We start from the raw sequence: 22,835 nt of genomic DNA on the forward strand, positions 1-22,835 counted from the left end.
CAAGCAGACAGAGAAAAGGCAGTTGTGACTTTTCTGTTCTGTATTTTTTTTTTTCTTCTTCTTCCAGGAAATATCTTGTGCATCCATGTTGGCACAAAAAGAGCTGGTGTCTGTATTAACCCTATCTCTTTTTTTGCATGTTTTCAACCTAACAACATTGATGTTGCTTAGAACCTCTGTGAATCCATGAGTGTGTGTCCTTGCAGTTCTCTATTCCCTCCTTTGATAGAGCGGAAGGGATAAAAGCCTTCTTTATGTCTGTGAAACCGGATGTGCAAGAGCTGTTCTGAATATTTATCAGATGGTTTGACTCTTTTTTTGCCCAAACAGTCAGTGCATAATTTAACATCAGCAGTGAAACGATATGTTTGTGACTCTGTCTTTCTGTTTGGAAGCAAAGGAAAAAGTGAGCACGAAAGACAGACAGTTGGTATGTGTGTGTTTATATGTCAAATAAAGAGACAGAGGAAAAGAGGGAAAAGAGAGGCCCCTTTTTCTGAGAACAGGCCACCCCTGAAAATACTAATCTAGTATTTCTTTGTTTTCCCACAGGTCTCTGGATCCAAATGTCACCCCCCTTGGACTCTGCCCCGGTCGGGGACCAGCAGTGTGTGACGGACAGGCGAGTGGAGCCTGCGGTGGCTCTCTACTGCGTGGCTTCAAATTGGCCCTGGCTGAGCTCTGCATGGAGCAACGAGTGAAGAGTCCTGCTATGGTCTGATGTCTCAGCATGGATGGAGTCAGTCAGAGGACTGGCCACCACTAATGAGACCATCGCTCTTCAGCTGAGGACTAGCATTTACAGGATTACTCCCACGTTTTCCTGCTCTTTTCCCAGCTAACTACATCATAACCAAACTCTCCTAGGTGGACTTTATTGGGTTTGGTTTTTGGTGGATATATACGTCATTGCCTTTCTGATTTTCATATTTGCTTTTATTCCCTCCCAGTTCTTTTTTATTGTTGGTTTCCCTTTTCCTGTTTTGTTTTTCCACTATGGAGTTTCTGGCTGGACCTTGGAATAAAGATTGGGCTTCTTTCTTGCAATTTTGGTTGACTGTCATCCTAAGCCTCCAAATGCAATTCAGCCCGGGTGCCTCTTGCCCAGAAGAGTGTCGCTGTGACAAACCGTTTGTGTACTGCAATGAACGCAGCCTGACATCAGTGCCTCTGGGGATACAGGAGGGCTTCAAGGTCCTCTACCTACATAACAACCAGATCAACAATGCTGGCTTCCCTGTGGAACTTCACAATCTGGCCTCCGTGGAGACTGTTTTTCTCTATGGCAACCAGCTGGATGAGTTTCCCATCAATCTGCCCAAAAACACCAGGGTACTGCATCTCCAGGAGAACAATATCCAAACGATCTCCAGGGCAGCCCTGGCCCAGCTGACTCGATTAGAGGAGCTGCACCTTGATGATAACTCTATCTCCACAGTGGGGGTGGAGGAAGGGGCCTTTAGGGAGGCAGTGAGCCTCAAACTCCTCTTCCTCACCAAGAACCACTTAAGCAGTGTTCCCATTGGCCTTCCTGAGGACCTGAAAGAGCTGCGGTTGGATGAGAACCGCATTGCTGTCATTGCAGAGGAGGCCTTTCAGAATGTGACACGCCTGCAGCGCCTCCTGCTGGACGGGAACCTGCTGACGGATGAGGGCATTGCACCAGGGACCTTCCAGGACCTGGCCACCCTCCGTGAGCTGGCCCTGGCCCGCAATTCACTCACCTTTCCCCCTCCCCTCTTACCCAGCCAGTCACTGGTCAAACTCAGCCTGCAGGAGAACCAGATCAACCAGATCCCTGTGGCGGCCTTTGCTGACCTAAACAGGCTGGAAAGACTGGATATCTCCAGCAACCAGCTTCAGACTCTTACACAGGGTGTTTTCGACAGCCTGTCGAGCCTAAAGCATCTCATGGTGCGAAATAACCCCTGGCGATGTGACTGTGCTGTGAAATGGGTGGTGGTGTGGCTCAAGTCGTTGCCTTCCTCCATCAATGCCCGAGGGTTTGTGTGCCAGAGTCCAGACAAGGTGCGTGGTATGGCAATCAGAGAGCTCACGTTGGATATTATCGAGTGCCCGGTTGATGCTGACGTGCCGCCGTGGCCCACCCTCCGCTCTACGCCTCCTCCCCCACCCACCACCACCCCTATCACCACTATAATTTCCACCCTCATAACCACATCCATTCCTTACTACTTTGATTCACCCTCCCCTCCCTTACCCCCAATCCATAACAATCCTCCTGGTCCCCTGCCTCCTTATGAGGACCCCCTTCAGATCTCCTTCCCTGTGGTCAACTCCACTAGTATCGAGGTGAGCTGGGCTTCCTATTTCACCGTCACAGCCTACAAGGTCACTTGGGTCAAAAGGGGCCAAAGCCAAATAAACGAAGGAATGCGGGAGCGGACGGTGAGTGGGGACCGACGGCATATCAGCCTCACCAACCTGGAGCCCCGGTCTGTGTACCGGATCTGTGTGCATGTGCTGGACACCCTTAACTCCTACAGGCCCGGAGAGGATACTATATGCTCTGAGGCCAGGACCAAGTCAGCTTTGCCTACTAAGTCTCCTGGTTCAGCGCAAGCGCCTCAGGAGAGCATCAACTCCACGCTGCTAATGGCCGGCATCATAGGTGGAGCGGTACTTATCATCTTGGTAACGCTACTCAGCCTGTTCTGCTGGCACATGCACAGGAAGAGCAGGTCATCTTCGACCAAGTGGAAATACAACCGGGGCAGGAGAAAAGATGACTACTGTGAGGCTGGAACCAAGAAAGATAACTCCATTCTGGAGATGACTGAAACCAGTTTCCAGATAGTGGCGCTGAACAATGAGCAGCTGCTCAAGGGAGATTTCCGCATTCAGCCCATCTACACGCCCAATGGGGGAATTGGATTTAGAGACTGTCACCTCAGTAACAACAGCATAGCCTACTGCAAGAGCAGCAACGTGCCCAGTACAGAGTTCTGCCACACGTGATGCAACAGCAAATAATACCCCCACATTCACACAAACACACAGACACACACACACATACACACCAGAAACACTTAACAATACATGCATAAAATACACACACATACACCATTTGTGTAGACAACAAAAAAAAACATAAAAAATTCTAGTCAAATATAACTGTACTATATATATTTCCAAGTTCTGTCTACGATGTAATTTATACTGTGGATAATAATGTGGGATTCTCTGCTATCTTTTTTATTCTTAGAAAAAGAGATACAAGTGTTTCTTTTTTTATAACCAGCAGGGTTTTGAAAGTTGTTTTAATGGTCAGTACTGTACATGAACATGGATTTGTACAATCACGGCACCCTGGGTGTAGCTTCTGACGAACGCTTTCAGCCTCGGAAACGTTGGGCGCTTCGAGGGCTGGGATCCTTTGTTAACCACAGAAGCAAAAATATGGCCTTTTTTTTGCGCTTTGAAACACTGCAAACCCTAGTACAACGGAACAGTCGTAAAGATAACACAGCACAGGGGAAACACAAACACTGATGATTAGAGCGCTGTGGAAATGTAGCACTGGTTCATTGGAGGCATGTTGTAAAAAAAAAAAAAGAGTTGAAGTGCACTTTCTTATTAATGGAAGCAAGGCAGGAAATGAGTATAGGTGGTACTCACATGTAAGGGATAGTGGAAGATTGTGTAGGGAGAATGTCATCAGTGGTGTTGAACAGCCTGGACTGAGATTTCCCAAAAGTGCTTTAACACTAAAAGCATCTTTGTTCTATTGGTTTGCAGTGGAATAAAGGTGGGCTTAGTCAAGAGATGTTTGTGGAAAACTCTAAAACAGGACATGCCATTTTCACCATTTTAGTTTCTTCAGTTTCTTCAGTGAGGAGCAACATGTCTAGGTGCAATTAATAACATGAGCTTAAAAAGCAACAAAGGATTATTGTCCGTAATGAGGGGCATGAATGTGCTGAGACGCTGCAGAATCTTTTGAAGAAATTCCCTAATTTGTTCTGCTTCTTTCCCCCCCATGTTTTCCCTGTTTTGGCGAGGGAGGCCACAAGGGGGCAGTTTCCCTCAGCATAGCAGAGTGTGGGACAGAGGAACGGAGGGCAAGACAGACAGACAGACGGAGAAAGAGAAAGAAAGAGAGCTGCATAGATCACTTTACCTCTACCATTCTCCCAGAGTCCATTACCCAGACGACATTACTCATGCTCAAACAGCATTGTTTAGAGTATTACTGCTCATCGAGCTACTTAATGATGTGGAAGCATTTAAAACTAACAGTGTTTTCTGTGTTTGGTGGCTAAATGATAGGGATTTTCACCATTGTGGTCTATCATGGTGGAAAGCCCCCTGTTCCTCTGTGTGTGTGTGTGTGTCTGTGTCTGTGTGTGTGTGTGTGTGTAAGAGAGCATGATGAATTTTCTTATTTCATCATTTCAACCCCATCCCAGCAGTCATTAGGCTTTTTGATAAATTAGGAAATTACAACAAAAAGATCGCACTCCGCCCATGATCCTCACAATGAACTGGGTGCAGTTGTGACTGAGCGGCTCGTCACGCGTCTCATCATTTATCCTTTATGAGGCCGTCTTCTTCATTTATGGTTTGCTCACCTGAACAATACACCTGCTCACTTTACAACATTAGTTTCTGCGATGATGATTCTCTCCCTATCTTCCTCCTCTCTGCCCGTCTGTCTCCCTATCTCCACACGTCTGATCCCTGCATGGGCCCAATTAAAGCAGTTTTCCTGCCCTTCAGCTCATGGACTGTGGTGGCAGCTCTTTGCATGTGAGGTGCCAGTGAGAGGACTTCATTATGCACTTCTTAAGAAGACTTTATTTGATTTGACAAGATTTTATTTTGAGGGGCCAAGCTTAAAGAATTCCCACTGCCGACCCCTCCTCTCCCCCCCCCACTCCCCCCTCGTCCCCTCTCCTCATAATCCTCGACCAAAAAAGGGAGAAAAATATGTAGACCTTATTTTCACTTGGCTGCATGAAGCTCACGCTGGGAGAGAGAGAGTCTGTTAACTCTTTGTGAGGCGCACAGATTTAGCTGCTTGAACATACACTGTAGAGAGTCAACACAAATTAGGCCGAACATGTAGAAAAAAAAAAACATTTTTAAGGGCTTGTACTCCAGTTATTCCAGAGTGTCGAGATTATCTCTGAGAGGGTTTACCTCTGCAGTCGGAGTACGTTAAAGAAGCTGCACTTACTGTAATTCCAGCAATAGCTCAGACTACTTTAATTTAATGTGCACGACGCACAGACTTCCAACCAAGACAACATTTTAAACATTGACAAACACAATGAATGTATGAAATCATCTGTCCTAACATGTCATTTAGTGTCATGTCTTACAATCTTGTTGCTAATAAGATAATTTAAATGTTTTTTTTTTCCAGCCGAACAAGACCAATTTGTTAGAGTTTCATTTGTTTAACATTATTTTAGAAAAAAGTGGCAATATCTTGAAAAGACAAAATGTTATCAAGAAAATATTTAAAGGAATACTTTAGCATTTTGGGGAATCAGGTGATTCACTCTTTTGCCAAGAGTTAGATGAGAAGATCAAAAACCACTCTCATGTTTCTTTGCTAAGTATGAAGCTACCGCCAGCAGATGGTTAGTTTAGCTTAGCCTAAGCGGATTTTGTTACCCTTGGACGGAGCGAGGCTAGCTGTTTGCCCCTGTGCTGAGCTGGACTAACTGTGCCGGCTGTAGCTGAATTTTTATCGTACATACACAAGAGTAGCATCAGTCTTCTCATCTAACTCTCATCAAGAAAGCGATTAAGCTGTCCCAAAACGTCAAACTGTTCCTTCAAGTGAAAAAACTCAAACTAAATTAAAAAAATGAATTAATTTGTATTGCAACAAAATGTAGTGACTGAAGTGATCTCCCTCCCTTGGCGGATGAAATACACATCTTTTAAGCAAAATAAGATTTTAAGACTCGGTACTTCATTATGTGACTTGTTTAGATGGATTTTTTTTTTCACGTTGGGTTTATAAATACTGAAATCTTCTGTGGTTATCAAAGCATCTCCACTTTTTATTTCAATCTTTTTCTACTAATATCCACATATCAGCACACCGGAATACACACCGTCCATCGAGACGCACCAGGTTGCCCTGACCTGCGCTTTGATCTGCCCTGCTTAACAATCATGAAGCTTAACTGATTGAGCACCTAACCAACAGTTCATCATGTGTGGTTTGCTACATGCTGCACCAGCTGACCATAATCCCACGTAGAAACACTTGAACATTTCCATCTGATATTGTTTGGATTTTTTTTTTGTTATAGATGAAAGCCCTATTTTAAATCACACGCTGATCAAAGAAGTCAGGTCAAACTATTGCAACATATAGTATCTCCCCTGTCTGTGAATGTGTAACGGAGACAGATATTTGCCTTACCTTTTATGCAGGACTGAATGATTAGTGAGAGAGAGAGAGAGAGAGAGGGAGTTAAGTGGGAGGAAGAAAGAGAGAAGAAAAAAATATGAGACATAAAGAGACGGCAACAAGAATGCTGAACAGAAAGCACATCTCTGCAGCCACGGCAGCAACAATAACAGTATTAACAGGAGAAGCAACACTAAGCATGACATACAGTAGCTAACAAGAGACTGTTCATCCATAGTGCCAGACCTTGCTTGATTCAACCAGACTGGGAAGGAGCTTTGGTGGTTGTTATGCAGCGTAAATTACTCTTAATTTTCTACTTGCTTGATGAAAGAAGACCGTGACCGATGGTATTACACAAAACGTATCACAGACTTAGACAGACTGCTAGCGTCGGTTTATTACCGTTTCAGGGTGCCGAGAAGTAATTTTCCTTAAAGCTCATTGATTCGCATTGAAATAATTATGTTTAATCACTGAGAGGTCAATGCAGACAAAACGCAAACTGAATACATTGAAAGTCATCTTTTCTTTTTCTTTTTTTTTTTTTTAACCCCATTCTTTTCCTCTTGTAGGCAAATCCTTCACTGCAAATATCTATTAGCCAGTAACATACATTCAAGGATTTTTGCATGTACTGTATTTAGCTTCATAGCCTTTCATTTTCTTCATGAACTTACCAGTTTTTGGACTTTTAAAAATATTTTCTCAAGCAATCACCCAGCGGTGGTTGAGCTTACAGAAGGTTTAGGGAAAGTAGGCTGGAAATTTACAGTGCATGTAAAATGGCTATTTTGGGATACTTTGCCATCCTGGCTTCTCATCAAGACACCACAGTGTTACGTTTAGCCATCCACACCAAGATGTTTCTTAGGAACCAAAGTTAAATTTCTGTTCTCATGATGAAATGTTGATGTTGTTCCATGTATGTGCCTTGAGGTTGAACTTACAATGTAAAGTCCTTGAAACCTTTAAATGTTTTTGCACAAACTGTAAATACTTAAGTGAAGCTTTTTGAAAATAAAAGAGCCATGGGATTTGAGCAATCACTCTTTTTCATTTTAGAAAACCATTCCCCCCTCCTACAAATGAAAGTTTATACTCTGCTGTGCTCTGATGAGTGATCCTACAAAACATTCTTTGTCTTTTACATATTAGTTTTGTGTGCTGGCATGCCCTGTCAAGCTATCTGAGGGAAGAGTTTGTACAGAAACATGTGCCTAGTTAAATCTATTTTGGGTCAGACACTAGCAATTCTGGGTCAAAGATTTGTGCTGTACCACACCATGCCAAGTTATCTTCTTATTTCTATACTGGAAGCTTGAGACATCTTAGCGTAGCCACCACAGCTTAGTGTTCAGCTGGGGAAAATCCAGGATACTCTCTCATTCTACTTGTATGGCACAACTAAATCCCAGAATGGTCTCTTTCTCCAAATCCCTGTGTTCTACCAAAGTCCAATGTTTTTTCCCTCCCTTTGACCACATCCCAACATTGCCTTTGCAACCTCCAGCCCGCTAAAACTCACATTAGCCCAATCTTAATTCACTATGACAATTAACCACATGCATTCAGCTGAAACACAAGAGGGTGTGCCACTCTGGTGCTGTGAGCAGGAAATTGGTATTTTTCCCAAAATCCCAAAATGTCAAAATGTGATTTGTTTTTGCAGTCTTTTTGCAGAGGCCAAGTGGTTGAAAAGAACCGAGGCTTTGGCACTAAAATCATCTGCTTTGCTTTTCTCCCCTCCTTGTGTGTTGTGTAACGATTCACACACTCTGAATCATGAAAGATTCAGAGTGTGTGATCTCGCCCCAGTGCATTCATCAGGATTGGGTTGCATCAGCTATTTGTAAATCCGTCACTAAGTTTGTGGTTTATCCTTCCTAAGTTCTTAGTAATTATTAGCTAGTTTCAGACTAGTGGATTACTGAATCTGGTTGCACCAGTAAAACATAAGAAATGTCTTAGCTTGTACAGACTCAAGTATTTTGTAAATTTGTGGCCATGAAACATCTGTTCAGTCAAAATCAGTCAGCTAAGAAGGTCACTGTAGCATTACAAGATGCTACCAAAAATTACAGTTTTAAGGGGGGCAAACAATATATAAAACTCACATGCCAGTCCTGCAAGTGTGGGTATTTTGTTTTATTTATACATTCATATATGGAGATACAGTACCAGTCAAAGGTTTGGACACACCGTCCAATTCATTTGAATGAGAAAGTGTGTCCAAACCTTTGACTGGTACTGTTTATATGTGTTTCACTTGGTATAATTTAAATTGAGCGTGACATATTCAAATATGCTAACCCATCTGACATTTGGACATTGATTTTTGTGAAATGTAATTTACAATCTTCACAGTTTATAATTAAACAGCATTTTATCAAGTATCAGGTCAGATGTGTTGACAGTATTCCATATTACCACAGTACCTCTTTTACTCTTCACTATAAATGTGTCATATTAGAAAGCTAACATTATTTTTGTCAGTTAGCTATACAGCAGTTACACCTTGTAGTTAGTTGGTGTGAATATTTATATTTAACAACTATCTCCACATAATAACTACTTTGTGTGGTGAAATAACTTAGTGTAAATCTCCTTTTAGGAGTAACGTTCATTATAACAAGGCGGAGGTTGAACTTGTGAGGAGCTACTACAATTGCAGGCCACTAAGTTAATTGTCAATTGTCATTGTAACACAGAAAAACAGTATCTAATATTTATGAATGTTCTTTTTCATTTACAAAAAGTGGTTTTGTTGGTCAAATTCCATTTGGCAGAACTAATGAAGTGTGGATTTTTGCCTTTGAATTGTTCACTGAACAGGTGTTAGCTCTGAGTAGCTGTTTTTTTTTTTTTTTTTAATCTTTCCCTACAAACAGATTATTCACTTTTCTGCTTAGTACAAGCTCTCCAACAGCTTCACTTTGTGATCCACATTTAAGCATCTTCTAATCGGCCTCAATATGGAGGAAAAGTCATTAAAGGATGTAATTTAAAGCAATCTTATTTCAGGTATTACAAACATCAACATGTGGTAGAATTAACATTGAATTGGCTGGTTTAAAGCCTTGATCTGTTGTTATCCCTATCTTTCAGTGCCCTCAGAAGCCTTTAATTAAAGACTGAATGCAGATGAGGCCTTTGCCTCTTTCACAGTCTGTCAGGCTAATGTGTGTCAGGATGGGTCAGTGGATTTCTGCCTGTTTGCTGCCAACAGTGAATGGCATGAACATTAAGTATAAACCAACTAAATAAATTTAGGATCACCTTGCTCTACTTTAATATTACCTGAAAAACTAAATGAGTGGGGAATTGGTCAAAATAGGTAGTACGATTTATGTTTATTTCTGTGTGATTGGGAAAGAGAAAGTCTTGGATGGTGCATTCCTGCAGGTTCTGTTTTCTCTTTAGCACTGCTGTTTCCTGAAGGTGCTTACTCCATCTGATGCTAGTCATTAAAATTTGATGTCATGAGTTGAAAGAGACCAAAACACAGCAGACTCTATAGAAATTCCTCTGACAACATTTAAAAATTGAACACAAGGGATTCTTTAAGCAATCATCTATCAGAGGACTGTTTGAGATGCAAATTCAATTTGTCCTCCCAGTTCTGGATTACTGAGTTGATTTGAGGGTAAAATGCGAACAGAATTCTTGCCTGTGTAAACAAGCTCAGTGCTACCACAATAAGCAAGATGTTTTCTGTACCAAAATGAGTACTTTGCATCCTGCCTGACAAGTCCCTAAGTGTTTGCAAGGACTTGGTTTCAAAACAGGAAAACCACAACACTTTCTTCAAAAAAAAATGTACACTGTCATTGTTTCTCTTTCTTCTACAACTTTTTATGAAAAATGACCCACCAGCTGCACCGAATCTTTCACTATTTTACACTGAAAACTGCTGTCTAACTGCCTGAAATGCTTTCAGGCCTACGGGGCACAGGTGTTGACACAATAAAAGCAACCCCCCCTGCTGTATACAGTGTGATGCAACCCGCCAGAAGAGCCCTGCAACAAAGCTTAGCTTACAATGCCAGTTTGTATTGATACTGTGTCCGAGAGGCACTGATTCAACTATTAAGAGTCATTTTCAAGTTTTCAAGGCTGTAGTTTTTGTCGTTGTTGTATTGGATTTGTTATATTTTATCGTATACCTAACATTTAGGGCTAGGGTTACAAAAATTGATACTCCTTTTAATGTAATACAATCCAATATACCAACACTAACTTAATCTACTACAACATAAAAGTGAATCAACACCTCTCTGACTTCACAAAGGTGGTATTTCTCACACAGATCATGGATTATATTGTACAGGTTTTGTGTGCACGTCCTGTATTCTAAATGCCTGTTCTGCCAGTCTGTTGCTTGATTGATAAACTACATTGTGCTAGTACTTTAAGGAGACTGGGGAGGTACATACTGTACATTTATCATCGTTTGAATGATGCTGCTGTCCTTGTGTTACCGTCGCACTCTCCACTCCCTGCAGTGTAAGACAGACTGAGTAACAGACTGCGGGGAGGTGAGATAATAGTGAATGTTGCAGGGTATTCAGCTCTTTTACTCACTGTAAGCAAAGGCAGTGATACCGAGATATATCCACCACTATTATTGATTAAATGTGCTGCACTCTTCATGCACAAGAAGAGCCTCTGACGTGCATTATTATATAGGATTGTTAATACTGATGCATTGAGGTGTACTATAAGAGGCATTTTACTGTTGTAGTTGGTTAAGGTGGAGCTAATTTCAACTAATTTATATGCTGTTGAGTAGTTAATCCATAAATTCATATGTTTTGTATGTTAACTCTTAAGATTAACTCTTAAACTCTCTTGAAATGTAGTGGAAATCGAAGTATAAAGTAACATGAAATGGTAATAAGAAAAAAATACAGTATGCGGCTAAATGTTCTTACAGTAGTTACATGCCATCACTCAAATGTAGAATGTTAGCTTGGACATGATACAATAAAAACAATCTGCTTTCTAAGGGTTTCACTTTGAAGCCACTGCTCTAAATACACATCCATGTGGTCAGCTTTAACATTATGAGTTCCTTTATTATAAATGTACCTTGTGCAAGTCATGCTTGATGCTATGAGATACATCGCAGATCACAGAGCAGATCATTAAAACGTGCAGTAATCAAACTATTCCAATGCACAGTTTTTTTTTAGCATGATACTGCCTAAATTCTCCTTATCTGTTTTTAAAGAGCTTCCTCAGTAGGCCTTAATTATCTGCATTCACAACTGAGTGGAACTGTGGCTGAGTAGACTCAGCTCAGTCATGGAATAAATGATCAAGTCCTCCAAGCAGCTCTGCTTGTTTTTCAAACTAACAATGTGTACGTCTCTGCTGTCTCCAACTCAGTTTTTCTGTGGTATAGATTTCCTCTTTAGTTTATACACAAATCTACACAGAGTGAAACTTGTGCTTATTTGTATGCTAATTGGTGATTTCTCGATCTAGCATATAGTGCGAGGTTGTTATCAAGAGACAGGTGATTTCTCCAAACACATCAGTGTGGAGGATATAATTGGTACGAGTCTAAAGAACACTTCCTGTATGTCTGGTTTGCTTGATTGAAAGGAATTTGCGTTTTTACTAACAGTCTCTTGAATTTTCAAAAATATGCAATATTAATGTTGTAGAGAGGCACGCTGGATGCTTAATAGAAGAGATGTTTATGCATGCACAGTACATAACGGCACAATGGGGAGAAAAGGCAGAAATGCTCAAAATTGCTTCACATTTGCAATAAATTCATAGCTCTGGCTGCAAGATGTTGCTTGATTGAAAAAGCCATTCATGGCTAAACCAAATATGAACTGAGCATTTTCAATAATTAAAACACCACCTGTCAGGGAAACTTATAGCAAATTCCCCAGTAGCTGGCCAGATTAAAGTTTAACTTTCTCCCCTGGACCTCATGGAGCATGGTCGCGCTTCCATATGTTGGGCCAGTGGGTCACAGGGAGTCAAAATTCCAGGTGGGACCGAGCAGCTGTGACCTTGAGCAAGACTCACCGTCTGGTAAGGCCCGTAATGAATGAAGATGGTGATGAATAGTGAAGGCAAAAGGCTCACGGCTTTCTGGAGGTGACCAGGAGGAAACTCTGAAAATGGTTTTCCTTTTTTTGTTTCGTGTTAAGTTCAATGTGTACAAGGCCTTAGTCAAGGGGAAATTTATTAACGTCATTAGAACTCTGCAGAGATACAAGATGTAAGAGATGGTGGATTACTCATGGAGATAATCAGATTTGTGATCAACCCCAAGCACCATTTTTAGAAGAGGGAAAAACAGACAATTTCCTGTGTAAACGTCAAAGTGTTTGGTTGTTTCTGTGCTTTTCTTTCAAATTAAAGACTAAGAAATGACAGAGCAGTGAGAGGAGAAATACTGAATAGCAAGAGGATGACTAAGATGAGAAAAAAATGTTGAATAATTATTTTTGGCAAGGCATTTTAAATAAATTCATTCCACAAAGGCCTTGTGGGATCTATTTATGACACTGTCAGTGACTTCCTCACTGAGAGTCAAGTTTTCTTAACATGAGTTATGAGGGTCTTTGATAATAGACAATCAAGTCTGCAGTCAGGTGATGTTGGTTCAGATATACTGTTGGCTCAAGTTCCAACATCGTTCCATTGTTTCAGACTCTCCTCTGCCTGGCATTCATAATGATATGAGAACTCCTGCAACTGTAATATAAGAACAAAGTGAGGACTGTCCTGAGTAATAAAGTCTCCCGGAGTCCTGAACTCGCAGTTCATGTTCACAGCCACATTCTTTAGGCTGGAGTAATAAATACCCTCCTTGAAAAAAAAAAAAGTCTCGGTACTGCAGGCTCAGAACAAGGCTTTTATGAGGAAAACATGCAGTATTTCCCAATTTGTGATGGAAAGTAATATTAGTTTGTTGCCTGGCAAACATCTGCAGCTGATGTAACACTGGAAAAGAACTTTGGATGTGTCCAAGTCTTTTTTTGGCTATTTTTGCCTTTTCTGGACAGTTGACAGTATAGAGGCAGGCATGAAACAGTGAGAGCGGGGGGCATGCAACAGTATCTAGAATCAAACTGGGCACAGTGCGGGTATTTGTTATTTCATTTTCATTCATTCATAAAATTAATTTTGCTAAAAATTAAATATATTTTTTATTTGTTCTGACTTGTGTTCTACTTATTTGTTCAAAACTGCAACTCCCAAAGAGAAGAAATTCGCAACTGGACCCATGAAAGACAGACAGCTGGTGCAAATTTAGAAAGATAACATTAACTGGGAATCAGTGCCAACCAAAACTTAGCCTAACTAGCTTGCACCCTCTGCGTGGAAGCTAACTAGCTTTAACTTATAGATTAATATCAAACACTTAATACTTATCTTTCATTATCACTGAATGTAATCCTCAATAATGTGTAGATATGGAACACTCTTGCCTTGTGGTTTGCTTAAGTTTAACTTCAGTTTATCCTTGCTTGCTTGGAATAGGCCTACAAACTTAACATCATTATGGATCTTCCTAAAGGCCAAAACACACCTCCGCTGAACACCACACGTCAAAACAGCCAACCCTATTATTTTCTATGTACAGCACCCACACCAGTGGTAGCAATGTGTGCGCTGGCACATGTTGACGCACCACCCCATAACACTTCACGCCACTGTCCTATTTCTAGCCTTGCCACCCCTGAAAAAAATGCATTTTTTTCCAGAGAAAGAGCTGTTTTGCACTTCAATACAATGTTGGCCCAGCTACAGACATTATTTACTAGTTTGTTGCTTGCTTTTCACTTGAGTTTTAACTATTTCATTTGTGCCTTTATCTACAAGGCAAAAATAAATTAATTGTTGGTTGAGCTGCTGCTTTCAAAGCAATCTCACTGCTCAGATTATTATTTTTTCAAGTGCAATGGGAGACTCACTCATGGCATTTTGCTGTCCCACAGTGCACTCATAGAACTGGATTTACATCCAAGTAGCCTAACTACTACTATATTGATGTGCTGTGGCACTTGATACATATCATAGGATGCGCTGCGGAGCTGCAGCAGCAGTGTTTTCAGATCTCTAAATGCTACATAACCAACCCTATGAGGGTTAGTTGAAAAAGGGAGAAAATAACATTTGTATATAGAGCTACGACATTTCCAGCTGGTAGTGAACCATGGACATTTACAGCATAAAGGCAGTGGTGGAGCAGTGGTGGCCTAAAGGTTAGAGATGCAAGATTGTGACTGGAAGGTCATCGGTTTGATCCCCAGACCGGCAGGACAAATCTGGGTGGGGAAATGTGAAAGAGCAGCCCCTCCTAAATTAGCCCCACTGAGGTACCCTTGAGCAAGGCCTTTAACCCTAACTGCTCCAGTGAAGCTGCTCAGTGGCCAGCAGATCAGACTGTGGTTGCACTGGGGAGCTTCCAGGTGTGAATGTGTGAATCTGTGTGAATTCCTGCAAAAGAGAGGCTTCCTCTCAGTGCAACTTCCCTGAATAAATAAAGCGAAAAAAATGAAGCTTTGACAGTGTTTTAATCAATACTATATGTTGAAAAATGGGCAGGGGAAAGAAAAGGAAAAATATGAAATTTTAGAAAAGCTGGGTTGTATCTGGTTAATGTCAAGTCCAACTCTCATGTTCATAATCATGTTAGTTGATACTGCACCATGACATATTATGTTTTAGCCAAGTAGTTTCTGTATGATAATTAAAGAATATTAGCTGTGTTTATTTACCGTCATGTAATTGTTGTTTTCTTCCTCCTGGAGTTTGCAATAGTTCCTAATGAGCTCTAAACTCTTCACATGGCTAATAGAATCCACACAAGCGGGGATATTATGTGTGTGTGTGTGTGTGTGTGTGTCTGTGTGTGGTACAGTAGCTCAGTAATCGTTTTCATCACAGGGAACTTCATGATCTGAGTTCCGTCCTTGGCTGCAAGAAATAAACAGGAAATGTACTATTGCTGTTTCAACTACTCTTCGACCTGCTGACAACATGAAAATCTAGTTCTTGACTTGTTGAAAATTCAAGTGCCTGTGTCCTACTCTTGAACTCTCGTTTTCATGTCTTCCTGCTGAACCTGCTCTACTTATGCTTAGGGAACAAATTCTTGCCATCCCAAGCAAACATTTCCGTCTAAATTGGGAGCTCATTAGAGTCTCACACATCCATCCAGAACGCGGAAATGTGAGACATTATAAATTGACTTCTCTATATCTGGACCATAAAAACCGAGTGCATTAGCATTAGAGAAGATGAACGTTGCGTTTGAGATCAGCAGAAGGGTGAGAATGGCGTTGAATTAAACAGACATGTTGAACAAGCTGTTAACGACTCTCACTATCCTGCTTTCCCTCTCCCTCTCTCCTCCTCTTTCATCTCTTTCTGTAAGTAACAGAGACAAAAACCAGCCGCGGCCTGAACGGGAGCGAGATCCCACGAGAAAGCGTCGAGGAGAGGGCCGCTGTGGAGAGGTGGTGACAGTTCACACAGGGAGACCGTAGAGGAGTCCACCCGAGACAAAAAGCAGAAGCCTTTTGTCTCACAGCTGGGGCAAAGCGTGGCTCAAAGCTGTTTAAATGTTATGGCGAGTAGGAATGGTTCTTATGAGCCCCGGGTCCGGAGTGCACATTACATGTTAATGACTTGGAACATAGACAGCAGAGCAGAGGATCAAACTGCCAATTAGGCATATGTTGCAGACGCCACTGGTGTTCAGACACAACCATCTGATAGCGCTCAAGCTTGGCCTGCAGATCTGAATCTCTCCATGGGACATGGAGACACTCCAATGGTGAGTCATTAGCCACAGACATCCCTGAAAACCACTGAGGAATATAAGCAGCTGCTGATTGGCTATCACTCATTCAGCTCCATCCTCCTCTGCCACATTTTATTCTTTCGTTCATCTCTGTTTCTCACTCATCTGTTTAGCCTAACACTCAGTGATGATGATGTTTGTCTGTGAAGTAAACAAGCTGTATTCCAGTGCTTTAGCACTTCAATTATTCTGTGAAAGTACAGAGCAGCTGAGGAATGGCTCAGTATTAAAGGTCACATATTATGCAAATGCACTTTTTCATGTCTTTTCAACATAAATATGTGTTCCTGTTGCATCTAGAGACCCCCAAACTATTAGAAAAGACAATCTCTCTTTTTCTCCTGCTTCATCATTCAGTGAATGTGTGCGCAAAAACAGTGTTTAAATTTCACTCCCTTTATGATGTCATAAAGGGATCTGTTGACCATAGACCTCCCCCAGCCCTTTAACAGGCGGACGGTCCCCACCCACTGAAAACCTACTGAATCAAATTTTGAACTGAATCAAAGTTCTGTTGTTGGCTGCAAGAACCAACACAACAGTCTTTATGTCCCCCCCGTTATCTGAGGAAATGAAGACCCGTTGGAATTACTGTATTTTTGATGGAAATGTCCCCACAAAGACTGTAAAACTGTTGTATGTGTGGTATGGAGGTTAGCCTGTTGAACTTGACATTAGCATGCTGCACAGCTAATATGGCTAGCAATGTTGGACTAATGTAATACTGAGGAACAGTCAAGAGAAACTGTGTGAACATTAAACCTCATGTGAAACCAACTAAATAACGACAGTATTAGGTTGGAATGTGGTAAATATGAATATTGTCAACAGCCCTTGGTCTGTCCTGTTGTGGTCATGTAATCTTGCATTGTATCATGGCCGGAAAGCCACAACCAGTTCCGTAGTAGGTCGTGAGGACCAGCAGTTTATTTGCATAGACACAGAAACAGCTCATCAAGAACAGGACTGAAACAGAGGAGTATAGAGGCATGCTAAAATGTATAATGTCAGTGATATTTTCAACAAAAAAACTTCAAAGAAATGTTTTGGGGACCTCAGAGACCTACATTAACTTGTTGAAAAGGAGTATATGTTACCTTCAACGCAACATGCATTTCAATTCAATTCAATTTTATTTATATAGCGCCAAATCACAACAATTCATCTCAGGGCACTTTTCACATAGAGCAGGTCTAGACCGTACATCAAGTCAGTAAAGTGTTATTACTGATGTGGAAGGAATTCCACAGTTATTAAAATGCCTTACTTTTTATAGGCACTCTTGTACTGTATATACAGAGCTGATTAAAAAAATTGGGCTTTTTTCTGTTTTATTGTTTGACAATATTGACTCACAGCGTGTGTAATTAAAAAGGCTCAAAGAGAAAAGAAATCTCTACAAATTGATCTAAACACAAAAGACCTGATTGCATAATTCACCAACTTCGGCAGTTGCAGACTCGAGTGTGTGTGTGTGTGTGTGTAAGGTCTGTCTCAGCTTGCATGTCTGGAAGCTGCAGATTTTACCCCATTCTGCTTTGCCAAACTCCTCAAGCTCTGTCAGGTTGCATGAGGTGCATGAACATGAACAGTGTTTTTCAAGTCCTGCCACAAATTCTGAATTGGATTGAGGTTTGGACTCGGTATTCCAGATCATTAACAGTGTTGTTTTGAAGCCATTCCCGTGCAGCTTTGGCTTTATGTTTAACTTCTCATATGTTGAGATATGCATACTTACAGAACACCATTTTTCTGTATTTTGCTGAATTCATTTGACCCTCTAATTCTACAAGCCTTCCAGGGTCTGCTACAAAGAAACATCCCACCACATGACGCTGCCAACACCAGACGTCATGGTGGGAATGGTGTGTTTTTGCAGATGTGCTTTTATCTGCTTATACCAGCCATACCAGCCTTTAATATGATGGCCAAAATCTAATTCTGGTCTCAGTAGACCACAAATTTCTGTCGTATACATTATACAGCAGTGTTTGTCCCATTGAATACACAACGTTTCCCATCTCATTATGGAACCACATCCAGTAGCACCATCAAAGCTGACACACATCCTTTGGTGGTCCTCTTACTAGTGCCCCTCTCAATTTGTGAGGATGGCCTCCTCTGGACAAAATTCCTGCTGTGCTGTATTATTTCCTTTTTTTCATAATTGACCTTTCTGAACTCAGAAGGTCTTGGGAATTTTCTTGTGTTCTTCTACTTGCTATGACTTTTAATTAACCTTGATGTGTATTAGTTGTGCTGAAGATTTACGCCTTTCAGAGAGGCATATTTAACCTAAAATCACTTATCATATTTTGACTAAGATCACATTCAAGTTTAGTTTCAAGTTTCAAGTTTATTTTATTTATATAGCACTTTAAAAGCAAACAGGTTTTGCACCAAAGTGCCTCACAAAGACAGGCGTATGTATACATATACAAGCATAAAGACATATAAAATAGAAACACATTTAAGCACAAATTAAAACCCAAAAATCTGACAGAAAAACAACATTAAATACAGTTAAAAGCCAGAGAATAAAAAGCGTCAATAGACTCAGACATTCAACTTGCTTCTTCAATTTATAGAGATATACTTTTACTTTTGACATCCAACAGTCTTTTATTTCTGTCAAAAAAATCCATTTACATCTGAATGTTGTAAAACTTAAAGTATCAAAGCATGATGGACCAATACAAGCCTCCAGAAACACATCTTTTAATAGATTCTCCACATCTCTGGATGAGATGAACACCATTCTCCTTATTTTCTTTATTGAAGTAAATATAGCAAGTCTACAGCAAGTAACCATACTGTGCTCTGAGTTGAGTTGAGATGTGGTGACTCTGAAGGCCACAGCATATGACTCACATCATGTTCATTAAACCATTCAGTGACCCCTCGTGCTCTGCATGGAAGAATCTGCATTCCTAAGGGACAGTATGATATATAAAGCTGAGATGATGATAAAAAAAACCCTATCTTTACTGACAGAGATAAGCAGGCAGCGATCCCATTCTCTCAGGCTACTTGGGATCTTTGTCGTACAAGGCGCAGACCAAGACCTCATATTGTGCTATTGTGGAAAGTTCATTCTCTCCCTGATATGCAAGTAACAAAATCAACAGTGACAATTCAATTTTCCATGTTCCACGAGTGCTCAGCCACTCCTGAGCCTAAACCACACACATCTGCTGATAAGCGTCTCCACACACCGAGGAAAGTTGGTGCCAAAAGCAGTTTGCACAGCATCTCTTTGACCTTGGCATGATTGCCTGTGAGGCACTTTAATTTAATCAGCTTCCCCAAGCTTGAAGCTGTGCTCATTGTTAAGGAGAGCAGGACCAGGGAGCACTATCCACACATGTACACACACACACACACACACACACACACACACACACACAGAGACACACAGTCATGAAGGCCTACTCCTCCTCTTGCTGAAGCAAGGTTAGCGACAGACTAAAGCTCCTGGGACCTGGGCCTCACATCCACACAAAGGCCAACAGACAGAGGAGTTTGCCAGGCATCTCCATCAAACAGGCCCGTCTCTAATTATGTCATCAATCAGGGACGAGATGACGGGCAGGTACTCAATTAATGGCCATTGGAATGCAGCGCAGGGTCTTCAGGCACTGTGCCATCTCTGTCATCTTAGGCAGGCAACAGGACATACACATCAATGAACCTGGAAAATGCATGAGGCAGGGGCTAGGACAAACACATGCAGCCTTTGTACAAAACCCAAAGAATGTTAAGGCTACATTCTTGCTGCACTCCTGCTGAATTCATCTCCTGCTTCTGAAAGAATTGGTAAATGCATGTTTTGAAGATTATTATGCCATATTGGCTATTAAGTACTGTGATGCCTTTCTTCTTTTTTGTTGTCTTCACTGCACTGAAAATCAGTTTTATGGATGTAGTTGTGTCTGCCAGTCCATCTGTCCCTCAAAGCTGGAGATGATACTTTGTCACAGTTTATGGCATTTAAAAATTGCTTAATGTAGGTGCTATACTTACATTTTTTATCAGGAGAAGGGATAACTGCTACATGCTGGAACTCTTTTTCAGCATTTAAAGATTACACTCATTAACCTGATTGGTATGCTACAGTTAAATTGTACAATTTAAAGGTACACTGTGGAGATGTTGACCACTAGTGGTGCTATTGAGTAATGCAGAATTAGGGACAATTTTTAAATTACTTCTTAAAACTTACCTTTTTATTAATTTTAGTTTAGTTTCCAGTTTCACAATGTTTTATGTGTTTATTTTTTTTACTATTTGTATCTTATTTTATTATATTTTGATGGATGGAGGTCCTTGTTTTCTTTGTGTTGCTTGCTCTACTAGCGTGGGTGTGAAGAGACCATGGATGTATCGAGAAAGACGAAAAAGTTTGTTGGACCTGATGGATCAAATTCAGATCCAAAAACAGTCAAAGAATCATGATAGTTTGCGACCTAGTGCTGTCCCCATGGGTTTGGAAGACACATGTGTAGGCGCAAGCAAGTGGATGATGAAATACACATTCTGCTTTTCCACTGATTGACACATGGCCCGAGAAACATAGCAGTGTGCCAGGAAAAGACAGTGAAGAGGAAGACACTGCTGGCTTTAAACAGTGCCAGCTACAAAATATTAAATAAAAAAAATCTGTAGGTTTTTTTTTTTTGGTAAGTGTATATACACAATGCGTTTTGGTGGGAAACACTAAATGTAAATACCAGGAGAGAAGCCCATGTGGGTAAATGACAGTGGCATTAAAATGCACTCTAAAACATACAAACAATGGTAACAGCATAAATACACAGTAAACACTGCAAAACATGCAATCAACAATAAAGCACAATAAGTACAACTAAACCACGTAATAATTTACTGATTAAAACCGGCTGTGAAATAAATCAACTTTAAAGCTTCCCTGCTGACATAAACATAGATATGTTTGTTTACACAATTGACAATTGACAATTACACAATACACCTTAAAAACTTTAAGCAGCTTTGATTACAATGACTTACGGTGGGTGGACAATGTACTTGTGATTCGCGTGAGTTCCATATAATTTCCATAATGCACTTTGACACCGATTGTTGATATTCAATCAAGCCTTTGAAATGAGATGACTCCTGGTTTAATAGGAAAAAAAAGTTGTTTGTTTGTCTGCTAAATGATGTGCAGTAGGTTAAACAATAAGGGGCAACCTGTAGAAAAGCAGGCTCTATAATACGTTGGCATTCCAGTGTGTCCTTTGGAAGAAATCAAACCATTACATGCAGCTATAGTTTTTAAGCCAATCAGAGACTAAGAATAATCATTTCATTCACAAATTAAAAATAAAATTAAACCTCACATACAGTATAATCATTGCATTTAATCGAGGATGCAGACACATACGGAGTCCACATAATTTGTTTACTGAGATGCAGAAGCCCATCATCGAGGCATCTATTTTTTCCATCAGAGCTATTAGAAAAAGCTCAAATGGACTTTGATCAGTGATTTGGTTACAAAATGAATCGCACTGGAATTAATGATGTTCGATTACTGTGCTAGCCCACTTGTGAGATGCTAACTGCACTCATTAGCCCCTGAACTGGGCAGGCGTGAAATGGGTGCCCACATGTGTCAGTTCTAGCCTCTGCCTCAATGTGCACCGCACAGCATTATCAGCTGCTGTTTAGACAGAGCCAACTGATAAATAGGAGGGCAGAAATGCACTTAAACTGATTCATTTGATTAGTATTGGGTGTGTTTTTTTTTTCTCTTGGTGGAGACAACCTGTGCCTCTCTGAGAGGGGGTTGAGTCTGTGTGTCTGGCTGTGTGTTAATGTTTGCGTGTGTGTGTGTGTTTGTGTGTTTGTGTGTCCTGGCTGACAGATGTTCTTTCAGTCAAACCATGAAAATACCTCCCCTACAAGTGAATTAGGGTGAAGCCAATACTTATGCCCACACCAACAGATTCTTTATACCAACTGGATCAATAGTATTCTGCAGTGAAGAGATATCCTGGGAACACAAGGCTAGACATCCTTTTTAGCTTCTGCAGCTTTAGGCTATGTATAATCTAGCATTTGAATTCAAATGAATGCTTACAAAAAATGAGACAATATAAATGCCACAGTTGTTACACAGGCCTTTTTTAGTTGCAGGTGAACGTAAATATCCCAGGCAAAAAGTTAGCAGCCTCACCAGTTCATCCACGTAGACGGCATGTAAATAAATAAACAGTCCTCGGCTAATGTCTGATAAATTGAAATGGAAAAACAACCTAAGTGATAACTTCACCATAAATGAGGAGCAGATTTTTTGTTTTGAACCATTGCTTTATTTCCTGCACTCCTGTCTATGTTGCAAGAGAAAAAGTCAAGTGTGGACACACTTTCTCATTCAAGTGAATGGGAAGGTTTGACTGATGCTATAGTTAGCTGGGCATGCTAACATTTGCTGCTTATATTAACTGACAATCCATTGAGGATGCTTTTGCTTGTGTATTTTTGTTTTTTAAAAAGGTAAAAAAAAAGACAACACCATCCAAACTGTTTAGGCTATATAAGGATTATTACTCTTAGTACAGCCCCACACACACACAC

General features: G+C 40.8%; 1 protein-coding gene across 2 annotated transcripts in view; it reads left to right on the forward strand.

Annotated features, from left to right (window-relative positions):
* flrt2 (fibronectin leucine rich transmembrane protein 2) overlaps positions 1-7,436 on the forward strand; it is a 40,564-nt gene extending 33,128 nt beyond the window's left edge. For both annotated transcript variants that reach the window (XM_067572215.1, XM_067572214.1), the window contains exon 2: positions 553-7,436. In XM_067572215.1, the coding sequence (XP_067428316.1) occupies positions 997-2,979 (1,983 nt within the window). In that variant the 5' untranslated portion in view covers positions 553-996 and the 3' untranslated portion in view covers positions 2,980-7,436. The remainder of the gene's footprint in view (positions 1-552) is intronic.
* The last annotated feature ends 15,399 nt before the right edge of the window (positions 7,437-22,835 follow it).

This window comes from Thunnus thynnus, chromosome 18, assembly GCF_963924715.1.
Source record: "Thunnus thynnus chromosome 18, fThuThy2.1, whole genome shotgun sequence".
Lineage (NCBI taxonomy): Eukaryota > Metazoa > Chordata > Actinopteri > Scombriformes > Scombridae > Thunnus > Thunnus thynnus.